This window comes from Stenella coeruleoalba (genome assembly GCF_951394435.1).
Source record: "Stenella coeruleoalba genome assembly, chromosome: 1".
NCBI lineage: Eukaryota > Metazoa > Chordata > Mammalia > Artiodactyla > Delphinidae > Stenella > Stenella coeruleoalba.
In genome coordinates, this window is record NC_137169.1 from 43,395,531 (window position 1) to 43,419,994 (window position 24,464).

Consider the following 24,464-nt stretch of genomic DNA (forward strand, 5'->3'; position numbering starts at 1 on the left):
AAGTGCCCGACTCTAAAACATTTCCGGGTTCAAGATGGTCGCCCAAACTATTTAGTGAGACTTCCTCCATCCTTCGTTCCCCTCCGGTTTTTTAACCTGGATGTGACGTCCTAAAGAACCCGACGGAAATAGAACGGAAGGAGGTGTAAAATGGCGAACCGTACTGTAAAAGATGCGCACAGCATCCACGGCACCAACCCTCAGTATCTGGTGGAGAAGATCATTCGGACGCGCATTTATGAGTCCAAATACTGGAAAGAGGAGTGCTTTGGCCTTACAGGTGAGCAAGAGCGCGCCGATCCCCCCGCCCCAACCCCGGTCATCTTGTGGCCCAGTTCTCCAGACCAGTCCGATAGGACTGGCCCGTGGGGGTGAGACTAGAGGGGAATCATTGTCATTCAGAAAAATCTGAGCGCCTACTCTGTGCCTAGTCTTGTGTTGGGCTTTGGGAACACAGATGGATCTGATAGGACCTCATTCGGAAGGGTGTCACGTTGCGGTTCTTTGAGTCATTACATGTTTAATGATAACTTGCTGGGTTCCAAACAGCACAGAGACCCTGAAGGTCTTAAAGGAATGTCAATATGCTTGAAACCAATTCATGATCTTCCTATACTCAAATCTGGACCATTTGCAGTATTTCCACATCCCAGTCCTAATATAAATATATGCTATTCAGAGAAATATTCCAGGTAGTCTTTGATCTTTGTTTAATTCTGGCTCCTCTTTTGGAGCTGTGTTACCCCAGCGAACCGTGGCTTTCTTTACTGTAAAACGAGCATAGTAATACTGAACTTAAAGGTCAAAGGGTTGTTCTAAGGATTAAATGAAATGTATAAAAAGTGTTTGGTATAATAAAAGGAATCCAAATCGGAAAAGAAGAAGTAAAGCTGTCACTGTTTGCAGATGACATGATACTATATATAGAGAATCCTAAAGATGCTACCAGAAAATCAATGAATTTGGTAAAGTAGCAGGATACAAAATACACAGAAATCTTTTGCATTCCTATACACTAATGCTGAAAAATCTGAAAGAGAAATTAAGGAAACACTCCCATTTACCACTGCAACAAAAAGAATAAAATACCTAGGAATAAACCTGCCTAAGGAGACAAAAGACCTGTATGCCGAAAATTATAAGCCACTGATGAAAGAAATTAAAGATGATACAAACAGATGGAGAGATATACCATGTTTTTGGATTGGAAGAATCAACATTGTGAAAATGACTATACTACCCAAAGCAATGTACAGATTCAGTGCAATCCCTATCAAACTACCACTGGCATTTTTCACAGAACTAGAACAAAAAATTTCACAATTTGTATGGAAACACAAAAGACCCCAAATAGCCAAAGCAATCTTGAGAAAGAAAAATGGAGCTGGAGGAATCAGGCTCCCTACTTCAGACTATACTACAGAGCTACAGTAATCAAGACAGTATGGTACTGGCACAAAAACAGAAATATAGATCAATGGAACAGGATAGAAAGCCCAGAGATAAACCCACACACATATGGTCACCTTATTTTTGATAAAGGAGGCAAGAATATACAATGGAGAAAAGACTTCCTCTTCAATAAGTGGTGCTGGGAAAACTGGACAGCTACATGTAAAAGAATGAAATTAGAACACTCCCTAACACCATACACAAAAATAAACTTAAAATGGATTAAAGACCGAAATGTAAGGCCAGACACTATAAAACTCTTAGAGGAAAACATAGGCAGAACACTCTGTGACATAAATCACAGCAAGATCCTTTTTGACCCATCTCCTAGAGAAAGGGAAATAAAAACAAAAATAAATGGTATGTAATGAAACTTAAAAGCTTTTGCACAGCAAAGGAAAACATAAACAAGATGAAAAAAGTGTTTGGTATAGTTACAGCTATATGTTAATAAAAAGCACTCAGTAATCAGTGGTGGCGGTGGTGCTGTTACCATTGTTAACTACTGCTCTGCTGTTACTGCTCTGCCACCATCCTAGCTGTGTGTCGATGGACGAGTCATATTGTTTCTCTGAGTCGCCATTAAATTTTGGAGTCACGTAAGGTTTACTTTGGGGGCTTTTTCTCATTCCATAGTTTTCTTCTTGGATGATATCCGTACCACAGTTACCTCATATATATAGATGCCTTTAAATTTATCTCTGCAGCCCAAATCTCTCCCTGAGATCTAAGTCTCTGATTCCAAGGCATGCCAACTCCATATGTGCAAAAGTGAACTCATGACGTTTTTTCCCAACACTAGGTTATGTTCCCTTGTCATATATTTTCATTGCATTCTGCATCTTCTTTCAATTACTGATCACACTTTCAATATTTTTTTTTAATGCTTTCTGCCTTGCCTGACTGTAAACTCCATAAGAGTAGTCATTGGGTCCCTCTTCTTTATCCCTCTACCTGTATCTCTGCTACTTGGCACCTAACTATAAATTGCCAACTGTAATATGGAATGAATTAATATAGAAATTATCCTAAGGGAACTTGGAGAAGTCTGATTTATAAAGTGATTTCCCATTAATAGTACCTAACCTTTATTTATTTATTTATTATCTGTGTGTCAGGTAGGTATTAGCATTTGTTTCTATTATCTCATTTGATTCTTACTATAGCCCTTAACTTTGTACCTTTATTATTTAAATTTGAACTGACAGGCTCAAAGAGAGGTGAAATGACTTGCCCTAGTTCACACAGCTAGTGTTTGATTTTTTTAAAAAAATATATTTATTTATTTGGCTGAGCCGGGTCTTAGTTGTGGCATGTGGGATCTTTAGTTGTGGCATGTGGGATCTAGTTCCCTGACCAGGGACTGATCTCGGGCCCCCTGCATTGGGAGTGCGGAGTCTTAACCACTGGACCACCAAGGAAGTCCCTAGTGTTTGATTTTTTTTTTTTTATACAGCAGGTTCTTATTAGTTATCTATTTTATACATATTAGTGTATATATGTCAATCCCAATCTCCCAATTCATCACACCACCACGTCGACCCCACCCCCCATGCCACCCTCTGCTGCTTTCCCCCCTTGGTGTCCATACGTTTGTTCTCTACATCTGTATCTCTATTTCTGCCTTGCAAATCAGTTCATCTGTACCATTTTTCTAGATTCCACATATATGCGTTAATATACGATACTTGTTTTTCTGTTTCTGACTTACTTCAGTCTGTATGACAGTCTCTGGGTCCATCCACGTCTCTACAAATGACCCAATTTTGTTCCTTTTTATGGCTGAGTAATACTCCATTGTATATAGGTACCACATCATCTTTATCCATTTGTTTGTTGATGGGCATTTAGGTTGCTTCCATGACCTGGCTATTGTAAATAGTGCTGTAGTGAACATTGGGGTGCATGTGTCTTTTTGAATTATGGTTTTCTCCAGATATATGCCGAGTAGTGGGATTGCTGGGTCATATGGTAATTCTACTTTTAGTTTTTTAAGGAACCGCCATACTGTTCTCCATAGTGGCTGTATCAATTTACATTCCCACCAACAGTGCCAGAGGGTTCTCTTTTCTCCACACCGTCTTCAGCATTTGTTTGTAGATTTTCTGATGATGCCCATTCTAACCGGTGTGAGGTAATACCTCATTGTAGTTTTGATTTTCATTTCTCTAATAATTAGTGATGTTGAGCATCTTTTCATGTGCTTCTTGCCCATTTTTATGTCTTCTTTGGAGAAATGTCTATTTAGGTCTTCTGCCCATTTTTGGATTGGGTTGTTTGTTTTTTTAATATTGAGCTGCAATGAGCTGTTGATATATTTTGGAGATTAATCCTTTGTCAATTGATTCGCTTGCAAATATTTTCTCCCATTCTGAGGGTGGTCTTTTCATCTTGTTTATGGTTTCCTTTGCTGTGCAAAAGCTTTGAAGTTTCATTAGGTCCCATTTGTTTATTTTTATTTTTATTTCCATTACTCTAGGAGGTGGGTCAAAAAAGAGCTTGCTGTGATTTATGTCAAAGAGTGTTCTTCCTCTGTTTTCCTCTAAGAGTTTTATAGTGTCCAATCTTACATTTAGGTCTTTAATCCATTTTGAGTTTATTTTTATGTATGGTGTTAGGGAGTGTTTTAATTTCATTCTTTTACGTGTAGCTGTCCAGTTTCCCAGCACCACTTATTGAAGAGACTGTCTTTTTTCCATTGTATATTTTTGCCTCCTTTTGTCATAGATTAGTTGACCATAGGTGCGTGGGTTTATCTCTGTTCCATTGATCTGTATTTCCCTAGTGTTTGATTTTGACAACAGTATTGAAAGGTTATTATCCCCATTGTCTAGATGAAGTTCGCTCAAGGTTGTGTAGCTATTGAGGAGTTATTTGTTGTTATTGTTTTGTTTCTTCTAACTCTTAATCTGGCTTTTTTTTCTCCTAACATGATGCCAAGCACGGACTCTGAAGTTAGACTGCTTGGATTAAAACCCAGGCCCTGCCACTTTCTGGCTGTGGACCTTGAGCACATCACTTAATCTTTCTTAGCCCTCATTTTCCTGGCTGAAAACAAGGGCAGTGCTAGAACTTACCTCCATGGCTTGTTGTGAAGATTAAATGAAATAATATGAAATGCTTAGCAGAGTACCTGTTATATAATAATCTTTCAGTGTATATTGACTGCTGCTATTATTATTAATTATTATTACACTCTTGTTCTCCTAATATTAAACTGTTAATTCAGGAGCACCAAACGTTGAACTAGCTTTAACTTCTCTCCACTTCAAACCTGGAAAAGCTTAGTCCTGATGTGTCTGAGATGCAACTCTGTTTTTGTTTCTTAGCTGAACTTGTTGTCGATAAAGCCATGGAGTTAAGATTTGTGGGTGGTGTCTATGGTGGCAACATAAAGCCAACTCCCTTTCTGTGTTTGACCTTGAAGATGCTTCAGATTCAACCTGAGAAGGATATCATTGTAGAGTTTATCAAAAATGAAGATTTCAAGTGAGTGAAATGTTTATTAGCTAATATAAAAACTTCAATTTCATGGTCCAGAATTTGGCTTTAGTTAAGAGGAGTGAAAACAGTGTTATCTCATTTCCACAGAGTTCCACTCTAGGATTTTGCTCTTGAGCCTCTTGAGTTTGTGTTTTGTCTGTTTTGATTATATTGACCTTCTCCTTCACTGTCTCAGTCTTGATGGCTTTTCCCAAAAAAACAGTATTTCACAAACTCATTGAGCATATACTAAGCAGAAGTGAGTGCCTAATATGTTGGTAGCAGTGAATGCTTAAGGATGAAGAAAACAACATAGTGTGGTAAAGAAGAGGGAAACTTTGGTGTTAAATGTAGGTTCATGTCCAGACCCTGTTACTTATTAACTGTGACCTTGGAGAAGTTACTTAATTTTCTAAATTTTACTTTATTTACCTATAAAATGAAACAGTAATAGCAACTCAGGATAGATGTGAGGATTAAGGAAGACAGAACAGTAAATCTCCCAACACAGTGCCTGTTGCAGGGTGTACGGCCCCAAAATATAAGCTGCTCTTATTATTTTATTATCCATTTTCAAGGAGCTCACAGACAAGTATAGGAGACAGACATAATAATAGATTATTATGTGCCACCCTCTATTCTAAAAAATTTAATATAATAATTTATTTAAACTTCACAAAACCCTGTAAAATTATTATCCCTATTATATAGGGGAGGAAACTGAGGCAGAGAGAGATTGGTTTCCCCAAGGTCAAATGCTGGTAAGTGGCAAAACTAGTTTCAGAGTCCATATCCTTTGCCACTCTATTTTGTTTGTCATATACAGAAACTGTTGAGTTTCAAATGCCTACTCTTTATCCAAGTGGAGATTTGAGTGGGTAGTTGGGATATAGGAGAAAGGGAGAAGAATCTTACAAACATTAATGGCTAGAAAACAGCTAACTTTTATTAGGCACTTACTGTGTGCTAGCTATATGCTATGCTTAGCACCTTACATACATTTTTTACTTAATACACCAAGCCATCAAATTAGGGACTATCAGGTACATTTTATAAGGATTGAGAAAGCAAGTAAATTGCCCAGTGTTACACAGTTAGTAAATAATGGAATCAGAATTTGAACCCAGATGACTTTGACTTTTTTCCATAACCAGCATTCTGCTTCCTAGCAACAATTTATATATTCATGTCTATGTAAATTGGTTGTATTGTTAGTAAATAAATCTTATACTTTCGGTTGTTAAGTTTAGTATCTCATTTGATTCTTAAAATAATCCCATGAAGTAAATAGGTTGTATCTTAGTTTTACAGATGATATAATAGACCCTGAAAGTTGAGCAGCATATCCTAAGTAACCACAGCCAGTAAGTGGTAGAATGAGAACTTGAACACAGGTCTCCATATTTTAGCTATCTTTCTACTGCCCCATGCTGCTTCTAAAAATTTAGCTTTCTCATCTGCCAAAGAGAAGAAAGAACTTGTTTATCCACTACTGTCATGAGAAAAGCCAGTTGTAAAACTCAGGAACTTTGTAGGATGGCCTGTTGTTTCACTGTCATCTATCTGTCAGGTATGTCCGCATGTTGGGAGCACTTTACATGAGGTTGACAGGCACTGCAATTGATTGCTACAAGTACTTGGAGCCTCTATACAACGACTATAGGAAAATCAAGAGCCAGAACCGAAATGGAGGTGAGTATGGTGCCAGGTGTCTAGACCTTCATCCCTGAGCCAGTTTTTATTTCACCAGTATCTCTAGTGTCACATTGTCACATACATTGTGAGTGTTGCTCTTAATCCAGATTGTTACTGCCTTCCGTCAGGTCCTCCTTCTCTCTCATGGGGAGTAGCACTCCATTAGACTACTAGCTTCCTTTCGACCTTACCCAGTCTGCCCGTCTGCCTGTCTTTCCAACTGCATCTCATGTTAATCCTTGCTTTGCATCATGTGCTCCATCCCATAAAGACCTAGCTCCTGAATGACCTTCACTGTAAAATCCTTCTCCAGACCTCCCAGGCAAGGTTAGTTTTCCATACATTACACCTTCACAGTTCTTTCTACTGGCCTCTCTTGTACGATACTTCACCCTGCAGTATATAGACTGTACTCATGCTTATGTAGGAATCCCACTGAAAAATAATAAGTGTATCCAGGAGGGGCAGCTCCATACCTTTTACAAAGAGACATATTTTGTGGTAAAATGGGATTCAGGGAATGCAGTCAGAACTTTTTCTCACTTAGTATCATAACAAAAGACTAGTAGCATTTGCCTTTACCCTCTACATATTACACTAAGGAGTAGAAGTTAAGAATTTGGTATTATTCTTTAAACTTTTATTAACTTATTCATTCATTGAATAAATACATATTAGGTGTCAATGTTATGGCAGGTACTATGCTATGTACTGAAAATAATATGGTGAACAAGATGGACATGGTCATGGCCATCATGAAATTACTTAGTTATGACTCTATTATGTTAAACTAAGACAGGAGTTTTAAACCTAGTGACAATTTGGGCCAGATATTTCTTCGTTGTGGGGAGCTGTCCAGTGCATTATAGGATGTTTAGCAGCGTCCCTGGCTTCTACCCACTAGAGCACCCCATAGTTGCAGGGGGCAACACCACTGAACTAAGAACCAAGAACCACTGAACTAAGGTAATGTTTACCATAGAAATTCTAAGAAGCTATTGCTCCACTTACCATATAAGATACATGATTCTTAAAAATAGCAAATCACTATGTTGTACACCTGGAACTAATATAATGTTGTAAGTCAATTATACATCAATTTAAAAAAAGTTTGCTGACCTGTGCAGGGGAAAAGATACATATTCTATATTCAGGAACTTAGTGGGTTCACATGAGAAATTGTACTTGAGTTATAAATTTTATTCATGAACATTACCCCATTACAATTCAGGACTCTTTGTGCTTGTTTTTTGTGTCTCTCCTGCTAATTGGGACAGCTTCATTCATCCCTTTATCCCCAGCTCCTAGAAGAGGCATGGCACATAAATGGCCTCAATAAAAGGGAGTTGAATGAATGAAGATAGGTGGTGATGACAAGAATATGAAAGGCTGTAGTTTGAGCCCAGGTTTGACAGTAGTCCCTTCAGTGTAACTGCCACACTGCAATAGCTTTATTAGTGAATGTGCAGGCAAAGGGAAGCTGCAGAGAATTCACACTTTCTATACCAAGTACCCTGTTAGATATCTTACATAAAGAATCTTACACTTCTTTTACTTTTTGGCTATTTAAATTTATTTCCTAGTTACTTGAGCTTATTATTTTTCTTTCAGAGTTTGAACTGATGCATGTGGATGAATTTATTGATGAACTACTGCACAGTGAGAGAGTCTGTGATATCATTCTGCCCCGGCTACAGGTAAGAGATAAAGGTCATACACACACAATACACAGTACACAATAAAATGTGTGTAAAGATCTCTTTACACGCATACATGATAAAACACCATGGAGCTCAGAATCTTCTTTTTTTTTTTAATTGAAGTATAGTTGATGTACAATATTATGTAAATTATAGGTATACAGTATAGTGATTTACAATTTTTAAGGGTTCTACTCCATTTATAGTTATTATAAAATATTGGCTATATTCCCTGCATTGTACAGTATATCCTTAGAGTTTATTGTATACCTAATAGTTTGTTCCTCTTAATTCCCTCCCCCCCCTTCCCTCTCCCCTCTGGTAACCACTGGTTTGTTCTCTGTATCTGTGAGTCTGCTTCTTTGTTACATTTACTAGTTTGTTGTATTTTTTAGATTCTACATATAAGTGATATCATACAGTATTTGTCTTTCTCTGTCTGATTTATTTCACTTAGAATAATATCCTCCAATACTGCATAGCACAGGGAACTATGCTCAGTACTCTGTAATAACCTAAATGGGAAAAGAATTTGAAAAAGAATAGATACAAGTATATGTATAACTGAACCACTTCACTGTACAGCTGAATCATTTTACTGTACACTGTACTGTACTGTACTCCATTATGAAATAAAATTTTTTAAATAAATAAATAATTTTAAAATAATAATAATATCCCCCAAGTCCATCCATGTTGCTGCAAATGGCAAAATTCCATTCTTTTTTATGGCTGAGTAGTATTCCATTGTATATATATATATACTGCATTTTCTTTTTTGTTCCAAATATACATATATTATTATATTTCTTTATAAAAAATTAATGTAATTATGACAATATACTTTAGGTTTTTTAAAAAAGATTTTATTGGAGTATAGTTGATTTACAAGGTTGTATTAGTTTCAGGTGTAAAGTGAATCAGTTATACATATATCCACTCTTTTTTAGATTCTTTTCCCATATAGGTCATTACAGAGTATTGACTAGAGTTGCCTGTGCTATACAGTAGGTCCTTATTAGTTATCTATTTTATATATAATAGTGTGTATATGTCAATCCCAATCTCCCAATTTATTTCTCCCCCCTCTTCCCCCTCTGCTAACCATAAGTTTGTTTTCTGCATCTGTGACTTTCTGTTTTGTAAATCAGTTCATTTTTACCATTTTTTTAAGATTCCACATATAAGTGATATCATATATTTGTCTTTCTCTGTCTGACTTCACTCAGTATGACAATCTCTAGGTCCACCCATGTTGCTGCAAGTGGCATTATTTTGTTCTTTTTAATGGCTGAGTAATATTCCATTGCATATACGTACCACATCTTCTTTATTCATTCATCTGTTGATGGACACTTAGGTTGCTTCCATGCCTTGGCAATTGTAAATAATACTTCTGTGAACATTGGTGTGCATGTATCTTTTCAAATTAGTGGTTTTGGGTTTTTTTGGGTATTTACCCAGGAGTGGACTTGCTGAGTCATATGGCAGTTGTGTTTTTATTTTCTTTGAGAAACCTCCATAATGTTTTCCACAGTGGCCGCACCAATTTACATTCCCACCAATACTATATGAGGGTTCCCTTTTCTCCACATCCTCGCCAACATTTGTTATTTGCATTTTTTGTGATGATAGCCATTCTGACAAGTGTGAGGTGATATCTCATTGTGGTTTTTTTGATTTGCATTTCCCTGATGATTAGTCATGTTGAACATCTTTTCATGTGCCTGTTGGCCATCTGCATGTCACCTTTGGAAAAATATCTATTTAATTCTTCTGCCCATATTTTTTAATGGGGTTGTTTGCTTTTTTCTTATGGTCCTCCTAATTAGCAGTCTTCATGTCTATGAGAAAGATAGGAGATTGGGAGTGAGAAGAAAACAGAAAAAGTGATTGAAGGGTAGGGCTTTAAAAGTGAATAACACAAGAAAATTTTGTTCTTTAAAATGTTATATTATTAAGGAGATTGTAGTAGAGTAGGTTTTTAAGCTTTGTGAGCAGTTTTTCAAATTGATCTTCATATAAAAATCTAGGATATAAAACAGATGAAAGGAAGGTCAGGAATGGGAGACTGATCCACCTTAAATATCATCTTTATCGTCTTACCTCCCTTTCCTAGTGAGAAATAATTGTCCGTGAAGCATCTTTCAAGAATGAGTCTTACAGCATATGATTTTTAAAATAATATTGTAAAATACAAAGAGAAAACAGATATAGTAGGTAGCCTAAAGAGAAAGGGAATGGTCTATAGTGGAGAGTTGAAATTTATCCATGTTGTTGCACATTTCAATAGTTTTTTATTTCATTTGTTGCTGAATAGTATTCCATTGTATGGATATACCACAATTTGTTTACCCATTCATCTGTTTATGCAGAATTGCAGGGTACAAGGTCAATGTACAAAAATCGGTTGTATTTCTGTACACTAGCTATAAACAACTGGAATTTGAAATTTTGCTAAAAAGGTACCATTTACAACAGCATCAAAAAATTTAAAATAGGGCTTCCCTGGTGGCGCAGTGATTGAGAGTCCACCTGCCGATGCAGGGGACACGGGTTCGTGCCCCGGTCCAGGAAGATCCCACATGCCGCGGAGTGGCTAGGCCTGTGAGCCATGGCCGCTGAGCCTGCGCGTCCGGAGCCTGTGCTCCACAACGGGAGAGGCCACAACAGTGAGAGGCCCGTGTACGGGGAAAAAAAAAAAAAAAATTTTTTAAATAATTAAGGATAATTTTGTCAAAAGATGTGTAAGATTAAAACTATAAAACATTGCATTACTGATGGAAATGAAAGAAGACTTAAGTAAATGGAGATATATCATGTCCGTGGTATATTTTATACCATGACTTAGAATTGTTAAGTTGTCAATTCTCCCAAATTAATCTGTAGATTCAATTCAGTTCCAGTCAAAATCCAAATAAAATTTGATATAACTTGACAAACTGATTCTCAAATTTATATGAATATGCAGAGGACCTAGAATATCTAAAACAACTTTGAAAAAGAACAAATTAGGAGGACAAACACTACCTGATTCCAAGACAGTGTTGTGTTGGCATAAAGCTAGACAAGTAAATAAATGGAACAAAGTAAAGGGACCAGAAATAACTGTACATATATATGGTCAGTTGGTTTTCTACAGAGATGTTAGGGCAATACAATTGAGAAAGGATAATCTTTTCCACAAATGGTGCTAAAACAGTTGAATAGCTGTATGGAAACCAATGAATCTCTACCCTTAGCTCATAAACTTGAAGGGGATAATAGTCTCATAAAAGCTAAGAGTATAACATAATCCTTCTTTATGACCTTGGGTTTGACAAATTCCTATAATAAGACATAAAACCATGAATTATTTATTAAAAATTAATAAATTGGCCTTTATAAAAATTAAAAACTTGCCTTTCAAAAGACACTATTACAAAACTAAAAAGGCAGGCCACAGACTGGAAGAATATATTTGCGCAACATATATCCACCAAAGTTCTTGAATCTACACTATATAAAGGACTCTTGAACTGAATAACAACTCAGTGGACAAATGAACAAAAGATTCTAACAGACATTTTACCAAAGAAAATATATAGTTGGCCAATAGCACATAAAAAGTTGTTCCGTACCGTTAATCATTATGGAAATGCAAATTAAAGGCACAGTAATATACACTACATACCTAGTAGAATGTGACCCTGACCCTATCAGGTGTTGGCGAGGATGTGGAGGAACTGGAAGTCTCCATATCCTATTGGTGACAATATAAAATGGTACAACCTCTTTGGAAAAGTTTGCCAGTTTCTTAAGAAGTTAACCATACAATCCAGCTATTCCACTTCTAGGTATTTACTTGAGAAATGAAAGCTCATGTCCACACAAAGACATAAGCACAGATAATCATAACAGTTTTATTTGTAATGGCCAGAAACTGGAAACAGCCCAAATGTCCATCAAGTGAATGGACACAAATTGTGATGTGTCCATACATTGGTACTACTCAGCAGCAAAAATGAACTATGGATGCACAACAGCGTGGATGAATCACAAAGTAATTGTGCTGAGTGAAAAAAGACAAAAAGCTGTATGTACTGTGTAATTCCTTTCTAATAAATGTAAACTATAGTGACAAAAAGGAACAGTGGTTGCCTAGGTGCAGGGTAAGGGAGTGGGGAGGAGAGGGAATGAGAAATCACAAAGGAGCACAAGTAAACTGTTGGGTGGGGTGGATTTATCCATTATATTGATATAGTGGCTTACAGTTGTATACAGTACGACTCAACACTCATCAAATTGTATACTTTAAAAATGTACAGTTTATTGTGTATCGATTATACCTCAGTGAAACTATAAAATGTATTGCAAAAGTCATTGGAATACCTGTAGAGTAAGGGTCTTTTGCTCTTAGTGCTCTACTATTCTCTTATTCTGATGTCTATGTAAGAATCAGCAGCATTAATGAAAGGGTCGCAGAAACAGTGTTTAAGATGGGGGATGGGAGCAAATTCTTAAGTTTTAAGCAACCACAGAAACCCAAACTGGGAGGATCCAGAACTTCAGGTCTCTTTTTTGATCCTACTGCAGCTCAGTAATTTTGAAGCAATTTGCTGTATCCCACCTGCTTTTGAGGTGCTCATTTCCTTGCTAGATATAAACTAAAAGGAATAATTTAAAGATCAAAGGTCACATAGTATATGATTCTCTTTATACGGTATATTCAGACTAGGCAAATACATAGAGACAAAGCAGATTCGCGGTTACCAGGGGTTTCAGGGAAGGGGGAATGAGGAGTGATTACTTAATAGGTATGGGGTGTTTTTCTGGTGTGATGAGAAAGTTTTTAAACTAGTGAGAGGTGGTCATGGAATAGCATTGAATTTTAAAATTGTTAATTGTGTATTATGTGAATTTCACCTCAATAAAAAACAGATCAAAGGGATCTGAAAAACTTCAAAGTAGAGAATAGAATGGATTACAGATACATAATAAATGGGTGAGGTAAATTTGCTCGAGGCAGCAAACCAGATGGATAAATGTAGTTGGTAGATGAGTGCTCACACTTAAATGCAATGAACCACTCCTCCTCCACAGTGACTCAGTTACAGAAAATCCTAGAAAATAATCCTGAAAATTATTTCTTCTTTTCCATATTGGCTACTGTAGACTGTGTAGTGAAAAGAATGACATTTAAAATCTGAAAACCTGATTTCAGGGCCCAATTCTCACATTTATTATCCTTAGCTGCTACTGTTATTTTTAGAAATACTGCAAGAAATGGAATATTCTGAAGTGCAGTCAGTTGTAACTAAGGGTTCCAAAGCTCGGTCATCTCTAAGCAAGCATATTGATGCAAATGAGGTAGTCTGCCTGGAGGCTAGAAGGAAAGACCACAAAGCAGGACCCTCACTGAGTAGAGAGAAATTGAAATATGACTGATATCTGTTATGTCACCAAGGGGTGTGTTCCGGTGTGGGCCTATGTCCTGGATGAAATGACCCTTAAGACCACCTTCTGCTTTGATTTCTGTTCCTATTAAGCAACTCATAGGGCATCAATTTAGCTTCTCATGTGCCCTGACATTGGCAAGGAGTTGCTCTGGAATGAATTCTAATTTTGTCAAACACAAATACTGTAAGTTAATACACTGACTTCAGTCACTTCCAAGTCTGGTGAACATTAGGGATTCTAGATGCCCTGTCTGATGCAGTCCTAGATCCCAGACTGTGGTGATCCTTTCCAAGGAGCCCTTTTTCAAGGGATTGACTTCACTAAATGGCATCTTTGTCTCATTTCTCCTAATCTTCATAGAATTTTGTTAGTGATGAGTGAGAGCAAAATAGAGAACAAATGTTACTATTTATTTTAGGGCTATCCAATGATCTCTATGTCCTTGGCACAAAAGATGGTAAGGGGTCTTATGACCCAGTCCATTTGTCAGTTTTAAACTCACCTTTGCCTTTCAGGTCCTTAGTCACTCAGTAAGGACTACTAAGCCACATCTTAGAAGAAATGGAACCAGGAAATGGATTGTTTATATCCTGAGCCTTGTTCAAAATGCATGACTGTAGACAGCTACCCTAAATCCTGGGTCTAGTCGAGAGTTGGTGCTACTTCAGAGCAGGACCCAAACCCCCAAACTGGGCTGAGTCTCAATGGATCTCTTGGGATAGATTCTGGTCTGAGCCTCTCCTGGCAGAACTACCAGCCAACAGTCTCAAACTATTGGCCCTTGTGTGTGAAGCCCATATTTTTTATTCAAGGCTATACCCATACTGATTGATATTCTAGTGACCTTAGAATATAAGATCACAGGGAGTAGAGGCAATAGAAAAGTGATGCTCTCTTCCACTTTGTATTTATCTCTTTACAGGGGAACTTAAAAAATATATATAGATTCCAGGTATGCGAAACTCCTTAGGAAAATCTTGAATTGTCTAGGATGTCTTTGAAATGAAATTGCCTCACCTGCTGCACCATAGGTTTTCTCTCACTCCCAGAAGCCCAGTGTTGCAGCTTCAGGACATAGAGGAGATAGCAAGCCCCCCCAACTCTCACTGTGTTCTCTTTAGAAACGCTATGTGCTAGAGGAAGCTGAGCAACTGGAGCCTCGGGTTAGTGCTCTAGAAGAAGACATGGATGACGTGGAGTCCAGCGAAGAGGAGGAAGAAGAGGATGAGAAGGTCAGACACCTGGGAGCTTAAGGGTTGGAGGAGGGAAAGTTACAGAGAATGGGAATGGTCTTTTTTGTTTTGTTTTCAAACTTTAATTTTTAACTTTCTTCAACCAAAAAATACAATATGTAGTCATTAAGAGTATAGGATTTATAGTTAAATAGACCTTGATCCATATCTCAGCTTTGCTGTTTACTAGCTGTATAATCTTGTGCAAATTACATAATCACCATTTTCTCTTCTATAAAGCAAGGATTATGAAACCTTTCTTTTAGGACTGTTGTGAGCATTAAATGAAATTACATATTATATACATAAAGCCATTAGCTTTGGGACATAATTGCCTAATAAGTGGTAGCTATTAAATACTTCGGACAAAAACAATACTCTTCATAAATGAATGCATACTAAGGAGTAAGCCTAGTTTAGGGGGAAAAAACCACCTACTGCATGGTCATGTTCTTTCACTACTTGTTAAAATGCTGAAAAGTTGAAAACAAGCAAGCTGTCAGGGAGCAGTCAGGTAAACTATTATAGCAATTCAACAGACTATTAGGCCGCCATTAAAAGTATTATGAGAAGTATATGATAGGGACTTCCCTGGCGGTCCAGTGGTTAAAACTCCACGCATCCATTGCAGGGGGTGCAGGTTCGATCCCTGGTCAGGGAACTAAGATCTGGCATAACGTGTGGTGTGGCCCAAAGAAAAAAGCATATGATAATGTGGAAATGATTGTGGTGATATTAAAAAAAAAAAAAAGGATCTAAAACATTTGTGATTAAAATTATAAGAACATGTATAGAAAAAGGCTGGGGGAAATATAAGAAATTCTGGCCTATGGATACTGAGACAGTGTAGATGGAAGTGTAGCTCTGAGCTAGTAGGCTCCATCTAAGTTAAGTGCTAAAGGAAGCGCAATCATTCATGAATTGAAAGCCAGGCAAGGCTGAGGTGCTTATTCTGTGGTGAGAGGACCAAAAGTAGGCATTCTTTTTTTTTTTTTAATGGAAAATTTAATCATATACCAAAGTGGAGAGAATGTGTCTCCATCTACCCATCACCTAGCTTCAACAATGATCAACTCAGCTGTTTTGTTTCCTCCACATCTCTACCCAATTGTCCCTCACCAGTTACCTTGAAGCAGATCACAGCCATCATATATTTCATAATATTTCAGAAAAGACAAGGGCCCCTTTTTTAAGCAAAACTATATACCATCATCACCCCCCAAATGAACAATGATGCCTTAATCTCATTAAATATTCAGTGTTCACATTTCCCCAGCTATCCTACATTTTTAACAGTCTGAACTAGTATTCAAAGAAGGTCCATAAATTGTAACTGGTTCATCTTGTAGTCCGTCAGTTCCATCCATTGTTAATTTTTCCTCTTGCAGATTTTAAATATATCAGGTCATAACATTCTGTACATATTCTCACAGTCTGTATTTTTGTGATTGTGTCCCTGTGGTATCACTTATCATGTTCATTTGTCCCTTGTATTTTCTGTAAACTAGTACTTGAGTCTAGAGGCTTTAATTGGATTTGGGGTTTTTATCCCCTTTGGAGTGGAGCAACACTACTTCATAGGTAATAGTGTGTACTGCCCCCAGGATGAGCAAAGTCTGGCTGTCGCTCTTTTTGTAATATTAGGAGCCACTGATGATCTTTGCCTAGATTCATTAGGGGTTGTAAAATGGTGATATTCTAATTATTTCTTCATCATTTGTTACCTGTAACACTGCTATAAAGAGAAACCTCCCAAATCAACATTTAGTTTTTCATAGGTACAGTTTATATAAGGTAAGATAAATTATTTCCCTTTATCAGTTTTTAAAATAATGAGTTGATTTGATAGTATCCTCCCAAGGAGGAAAGCTCTCTTGCCCTTGGTAACACTGTGAGTTCATGGATTTAAGCATATTTGGTGTGTTTTGGACCATTATTGTCCTTGTTGATGCTCAAATTGTCCCATCTTTGGCCAGTGGGGGCCCCTCAACTTGACTTGTGAGGCTTTTTGATACAATCATAGTAGTCTCAGCCCCTTGCTTTCTGATATATGTTCTAGTCATGTCTTGTTACCTTCTAGCCTGGACCTAGAATTAGCCAGTTTTCCAAGAAGCCCTTGGTTGCATTAATTGGGATATGATATTTAGAGACCACAGTCTGGGCTCATTGCTACAGCTGTGTTTCTAGGACTTTACAGTTAACAAAGCTAGGGGAAAATTTTTTTTAAGCTTCAAGTACACTATGAGTTTGTACTTATTAATCTTATCGATCTTACATCTGCATCTCTTTTCTTTCACGTTGGAAATCCCATCTTCTTAAGAAGCATACTTACTTACCTCTCACTACTCTTACATAGTCCCAGAATAATGGTACCAGCACTAAACAATAATGGATTAGAAACATTAAAAAAATTTTATTTGCTTGTTTTGTCCTTAGGGTTATCCATGTATTCAAATTACTGTTTTAAAGTCACTTGGAGGTGGAATTTGGGACAGAATGGGGAGGAGAGTGTAAACTGTGTTCCTAGATGGTTGTCTATAAGCCTGTGCTCATCACTGACCCATTCTAACTCTTTTCCAGTTGGAAAGAGTGCCGTCACCTGATCACCGCCGGAGAAGCTACCGAGACTTGGACAAGCCCCGGCGCTCTCCCACACTACGCTATCGAAGGAGTAGGAGTCGGTCTCCCAGAAGGTTAGGGCCCTAGTCATTGGCCTCTTCCAGGGAGACTTTAAGCACTGTAGCGTAGAAGTTTGGACTTCATGGAAGGAAAAATGCCAGCCTATGGATAATGTCTGCTTGTCAATGTATTAGTTGCTACAAAACAACCACTCACAAAACCTCAGTGGCAGACATTTATTTAGTTCACAGGTCTGTGGTCAGTGGTTTAAGCTGGGCTTAGATAGGAGGTTTTTTGAGTATAAACTATGGTCCCTCATCTGGTGCAATCAGTTGTCTTTTGGCTAGTATAGGACAGCCTTAGCTAGGATGACTGGAGCAGCTCATCTCTTCTCTATGTGTGTCACATTCTAGGCTAGGTTAGGCCTGTTCCCATGGCAGTGGCAGAATACAAGAGCAAACAAGCCCAACCATGCAAGTATCTTTCCAGTATCTACTTGCATCACATGTACAAGTATCCCATTGGCCAAAGCAAGTCACGTGGCCAATCCCAGACTTGGAGTCAGAGGGTATTAAAGTTACATGACAAAGGACATGGATAACAGAGTTGGGTGAAGAATTGGGGTAATTTTTGCAATTTACGATATCCAGTGCACCTACTAAGGTTCTTCTTTCTCTTTTTTCTTTCCGTATAGGCGGAGTCGGTCTCCCAAAAGGAGGAGGTAGGCCTTTAGTGACTTGTGATGAAGGATAGGGATTTGGGGAGGGGGATGCTGTTGTTGTGTTTATACTGTCGGACAGATGTGGGAGTCTGACCAGTTATTTCCACAGCCCCTCCCCTCGCCGAGAAAGGCATCGGAGCAAGAGTCCAAGACGTCATCGCAGCAGGTCCCGAGATAGACGGCATAGATCCCGCTCCAAGTCTCCGGGTATAGCATTTGGGCCTTTTGCTATTGGTTGTCTTAAAGAAATGTAATAGGAGCAATTAGCCTCCTGCAGTACAGTAGTACCTTACTTTATTATTGTCTAGGAAAAAAGGAAGTGGATATAGAATTTGAAAATTAGACTTCACATCTTAACTGTCACTTACCAGCTTTGTTGATAGGAGGATGAGCTTCAGTTTTTTCATCTGAAATTATAGGAGTAAGACTTAACAGATTAGTGGTAAATACCCAGTGTGATATTTTTGAAATTTAGCCATAAAGCCTTGTGAATACATATGAAGTGAGTTCAGTTCTCTGCTACCAACAGTGTCCCTATCATAGGCCAAAAAATATTAAGCCAATGAAAGGAATTGGGAGAAATGACAGTGGAGGAATAGGAGGGTAGAATCTCATTCAATAGCCTTTTCTTCCCCAGGTCATCACCGTAGTCACAGACACAGGAGCCACTCAAAGTCTCCTGAAAGGTATGGATTAACCTCTATTTTGACTTAAGAATTTCACTCTTTATTCAGAAATTAAAGTCCCAATTACAACTAAGGTGGACCTGAAATTTTCTTGTATTGATGGAGACACTCAGGAATTCTCCTTAATTACAGGACAAAGTTGGGCTGTTGCCCTGAAAATTACTAGAATTATATATACTGTGTTTTGTTTTTCCTTTGTAGGATTGCAGCTTTCGATAAAGGCATGAGCTTTAATCTCAGGAGACCTGGGGTTCAGTCCCAACTTTTAACACTTAACAGTTGAGTGACATTGGACAAGTCACTTTCATTTGATAAATTTTTATTAGAAACTTCTATATGCTGTACACTGTTAGGTGCACTCAATCTCTCAGAGGTCATTTCCTCAATGGTAAATTTTGGAGAATGCCTAACTTGGTGTTACTCTTAAACATAAAAACACCAAGTATATTTATGAATGTTGGGTATCATCTCTGTCCCCATCAGTGTTAGCATATCCCAGTCTTCCTCAAAAGTCCTTGCCCAGGTTCCCAAACAGCTGTTAAATTTAATGATTTGTATGTGTTGCCATTTCAGATCTAAGAAAAGCCACAAGAAGAGCCGGAGAGGGAATGAGTAACAGACTCAGTTTGGTTTTAGTCCAAGTGGCCTTCTGTGGAGATAAAGGCATCTGTCTATGTGCAAGAATGAAGATCTACTCCCCAGGCAGCTATGAGAATATTGTTTTTTTTTTTTTTTTTTTACCAAAAGTTTCTTCACTTTTTCTTTTTTAAATGAAAGAGGTGCTGAGTTTTGTATCTTGTTTTGAATCATAATCCACATGTTTGTTTCAGTGATAATGCTTCCTAAGGGCTGCTTTTGACCTCTTTGTACAACCAACCTTGTTTGTACTCAAATTTATGAGGGTAGAATGGACTGGAACAGAAGGTATGAAACAAGGGGAGGATGTGGCCACCTGGTGACCCTCTTGTTATTAAATTTGACACACCCATTTCCTGTTTTTCTGTGGTTTAGTTTTGGTTTACACTGTGATTAGAACTGTTCTGAGAATCCTGAGATTTGTGCTGCTGCTTGCTGTACCGTTAAAAAACCAAGTCAGTGAAATATATTAGCTCCAAGTTTTATTTCTAGCAGCAGCAAGTGGTAATAAACATGAAAACTGACTGGTTAGCAGCAGCTTTATAAGAAAAGAATGAATTCAGTTTGTAAGGCTTCTTCTGGATCATTTAACAGTTGCACTGAATGTTCAACAAACAGTAAAACTTAACACTTTTTATATAGCGTTCTTCCACAGTGGTGTTTCTTCTTCCCCACAGCCTTGAATTCCAGATTAAGGTGCTCAGCGCCTTTATACTACGGGCATTGACATTATCAAATCTAGACAGTAGTAGTACGGCAACTAGGTTGAAAAAATTTGATGGAGAGAAAAGTATCTAATGCCACTCAGGGTTTTAACCTGAATTGCTGGACAACAGCACCATTCACATAACCACAAAATACAGCAGGAAGAGACCAGGTTTTAGAGGGGTAGGTAAGGTAGTGAGGGTTGTGGTAGTAGTGAAAATGATGCATTCAGTTTAACTTGGAGTTTAATTTGAGACAGCTAAGGTATATCTAGATAAAGATATATATATAAAGATATATATTTTATTTACATCGTAAATAAAAGCACAGTGATCCAACCCTGAATTGAGGTAATTGTGGAAGGTGTAGAATTGAATGCAGTGCCCAGGGAGATGTATGTATATGTAAGAAAAGCCAGTAATAGAATCATAGGCAACACGAACACTGTTGAGGAAGAAGTGCAAACACCGATTGAAAACTGAAATGAATCATTCAGAAAGGTAGAGGAAATAGAGTGGGTTTAGAAGCTAAGGACACAGAAGTAAAATAAGGACTGAATAGTGTCCACGGGTATTGATAATCAAGAGGGTGTTGGGGTCTTTGCTAGAAGAGTTTTGTCTACCTGTTCTTACCTTTCCTCCATTAAAAAGGAAAAAATGATCAAATGATTTCCTGCAGCTCTGTCCTTGGCAAGAATTGTGAAGACCAGCTGCCTCACAGGATCCAGTTTCTTGGGAAGTCATATTTGGTCACAGGATAAACATCCTATTGCTTGCTGTTGAACTTAAGGACTTTTGCATCAATATTAAAGCATTTTGGGATCATATTTGAGATTTCATGTTCTTCACTGATTGCTCTCCTGATAATATCTGAGCTAATGTTGTCCATAAGAGCTATTATGGTTCATCATACAACTACATATAGGACTGCCTTTAAAAATTAAATATAAGCACCTCTATTTGTATCTGCTATAGAGTCCTAGCAGTTATTTCTTTATCAAAGTGTTCTAAATGGAAAGAAATGTATGCTGGCTGAATGACCTTTGGACCAACCAAGTCATCATCCAGTATACTGTTAAAATAAAATTTTAAAAGTATACTTTATTATTAAACTATAAAAATTTAGAAACCCACCCCAAAACCCCAATAATTTTTTTTTTTTTTTTGCGGTACGCAGGCCTCTCACTGTGGTGGCCTCTCCCGTTGCAGAGCACAGGCTCCGGACGCACAGGCTCAGCGGCCATGGCTCATGGGCCCAGCCGCTCCACAGCATGTGGGATCTTCCCGGAACGGGGCACGAACCCGTGTCCCCTGCATCGGCAGGCGGACTCTCACCCACTGCGCCACCAGGGAAGCCCCCCAATAATTTTTAATACCAGAAATAAACCTCCCCAAGCATAAACTATAAACTTAAAGCATACTTAAGAGTGGGACGTGTCAAACCTCTCTCTAGAGATCATTTTGATAAATTACAGAATTGTAGAAGAGATGAATTTAGTACAGACTTTGCTGAAGGACCATTTCTGTCAACTATGTGCTAGCCTACTGGATGAGTGAGGCCTTGGAACTATATAGCTTTACAACTTTTGACTAGCCTATATTAAGAGACACATTTTACATCTTACCTCTGAACTCATACATATTCTGCACTAAAACAAATTTCAGGAAAAAATTCGTATTCCCTGTGCAAAATACATTCTGATATTTCTTATGCAGTATCAGTTTTACTATCGGGTGCAAACCACTAAATTGATTACACTTCCCACAATATGAATTATACTACTTTAAAAGCTTTGCCATAGGGCACAATGACCTGTTAATACTAAGGAATGAAGAGATATGTGTTCTCAGGGGCAAAGGAAATAATGGATTTGGTGAGAGGCTTCCAATATAACAACCCAACTTAAAGTTCATTCCTCTAGCCCCTTTCCATTATTTTTGGTAGACTGACCTAAGTTTAAATAAGCATTAATCAGAAAAGAATGATCACAGATGCTGGCCACTCCCAGCCAAAAGTTAACAAGTTTCCACAGACAAAAAAGATAAAATAATCTGTTTTTTAAAATGCAAGAATACAGGTTCAAAGAGATTAAAAGATAAGAGATGGAAATTAAGCATGGCAGAATTTAAGAAACAAAGATTTGAAAATTGGGAAACTGAAAGTCTTATTAGAAAACCCAAAATACAAAATAGACAAGGCATAGAGAAAATAGGCTGGAGGGGGAAAAAATGGAAAATAATAAAAAGGTATAGAGATAATCAAGAAGACATGAAAAGAAATCCTGCATGTGTATAATTGACATTGCTGATAAACAAAATTGAGCAAATCAAACTTAAAAAATTCAAATAGAAGAAAAATCGCCTTGATTTAAAAGATAAAGAATTATATAGGCATCCAAGCAGAGAAATCAAGCCATGTATAGTGAGGGAAAAGATCAGGATGATCTCAGGTCTTCATTAAGGCAGAGAAGCAAAAGGCTCCAAAGGTCAGGAAAACAAAGTGTGCCAGGAACTTTACACCCAGCCAAAGTTGTCCTTAAAATATAAAGGGAATAGACATTCTCAAGTATGCAAGTGCTTAAAAGCATACAACCACTTGGGAAAAAACTGCCTGATAATGAAATTTACTCAGCAAGAAATGAATCAAATTAAGGACTCAGGAAAAAAAGAAGCGGTAAAAGAAATGGTAGTAAACATTTTAGAAATTTTAAATTAAAAATGGGAAATTGGGCTTCCCTAGTGGCACAGTGGTTGAGAGTCCACCTGCCGATGCAGGGGACACGGGTTCGTGCCCTGGTCCAGGAAGATCCCACATGAGCCATGGCTGCTGAGCCTGCGCATCCAGAGCCTGTGCTCCGCAACAGGAGAGGCCACAACAGTGGGAGGCCCGCGTACCGCAAAAAAAAAAAAAAAAATAGAAAATAAAAATGGGAAATTATCATAAGACAAATGAAATATCTGAACATTGTCTATATATGAATAATATAACCAGGAAGTAGGGGAACTCTTTTAAGGGTCCTGGTTTCATTTTTTATGACAGGAGTCATATACTATGTCTAAAACATACAAGAAGCTAGAAAAACATTACTCCAGCCTCTTTAATGTTTTCTGTAATTGTCCTTAATTTTGAAGGAGTCTTTTAGAACTAGATTCTCTTGTAGAAAAAATTTTTAAGTTGAACATTTCTTCACTTTTACATTTTTTTGTTAAATCCAAGTAAAATTAATTTGCCAGACGTACTAAATATAGCATATAAACCCACTTTTGTAAAACTTTTCCTGTGTGTGTATCTGTATATATGTGTACATATATGTATATAATGTATATATTTTAAGATATGGTTTGAAAAAATGAAGTTCACTAGATATTAATAGTATTAATTTCTGGTTTATGGGTTTTCGAGTGATCTTTATACTTTGTTCTTTTACTTAATGCTTTTTTTGGTAATAAACAAACAATAAAGTTAAATTATCCTTTACAAGGAAAAATTGAGTTGTTTGGAGTTTAGAGCTTTTTTTTTTTTTTTTTTTTTTTTTTTTTTTGCAGTACGCAGGACTCTCACTGTTGTGGCCTCTCCTGTTGCGGAGCACAGGCTCCGGGATGCGCAGGCTCAGCGGCCATGGCTCACGGGCTCAGCCGCTCCACGGCATGTGGGATCTTCCTGGACCGGGGCACGAGAACCCGTGTCCCCTGCATCGTCAGGCGGACTCTCAACCACTGCGCCACCAGGGAAGCCCCCTAGAGCTTTTTTTATAAGCTTACCAACACAGTTTACAGATTGTTTCTTGGAACTGCAAATTGGTAACCACTTTTTGGCAATACAGCAATTTGGCAATATGTAGCAGGAACCTTAGAACTTTTATCCTTTTTATCTAATAATCCCATTTATAAGAATTCACCATAATAGAATACAGTTGACCTTTGAATAACACAGGTTTGAACTGCATGAGTCCACTTGTATGCAGGGTTTTTTCCAATAAATATTACTATCCTACATGATCCAAAGTTGGCTGAATCTGCAGATGTGGAACCATGGATATGGAGGGCCAACTATGGTATTTGAGCATCCATAGATTTTCGTATCTGCCACAGATCCT

General features: G+C 37.7%; 1 protein-coding gene across 1 annotated transcript; it reads left to right on the forward strand.

Moving 5' to 3' along the window:
• The first annotated feature begins 14 nt into the window (after positions 1-14).
• Positions 15-23,869, forward strand: PRPF38A (pre-mRNA processing factor 38A). Its single transcript, XM_079903988.1, has 10 exons — positions 15-280; positions 4,782-4,941; positions 6,506-6,627; positions 8,242-8,327; positions 14,891-15,001; positions 17,582-17,694; positions 18,315-18,341; positions 18,451-18,548; positions 18,979-19,027; positions 19,601-23,869. The coding sequence occupies exons 1-10, from the start codon at positions 151-153 to the stop codon at positions 19,641-19,643; spliced, it is 939 nt and encodes a 312-aa protein (XP_079760114.1). The 5' UTR covers positions 15-150; the 3' UTR covers positions 19,644-23,869.
• Positions 23,870-24,464: the final 595 nt, after the last annotated feature.

Bases quoted from the DNA above. Each gene is read 5' to 3' on its own strand.
- PRPF38A (XM_079903988.1), top strand. From the start codon at position 151: ATGGCGAACCGTACTGTAAAAGATGCGCACAGCATCCACGGCACCAAC. The intron at 6,628-8,241 runs GTGAGTATGGTG...TTTTTCTTTCAG, and splicing joins GAGCCAGAACCGAAATGGAG to AGTTTGAACTGATGCATGTG. The intron at 15,002-17,581 runs GTCAGACACCTG...ACTCTTTTCCAG, and splicing joins AGGAAGAAGAGGATGAGAAG to TTGGAAAGAGTGCCGTCACC.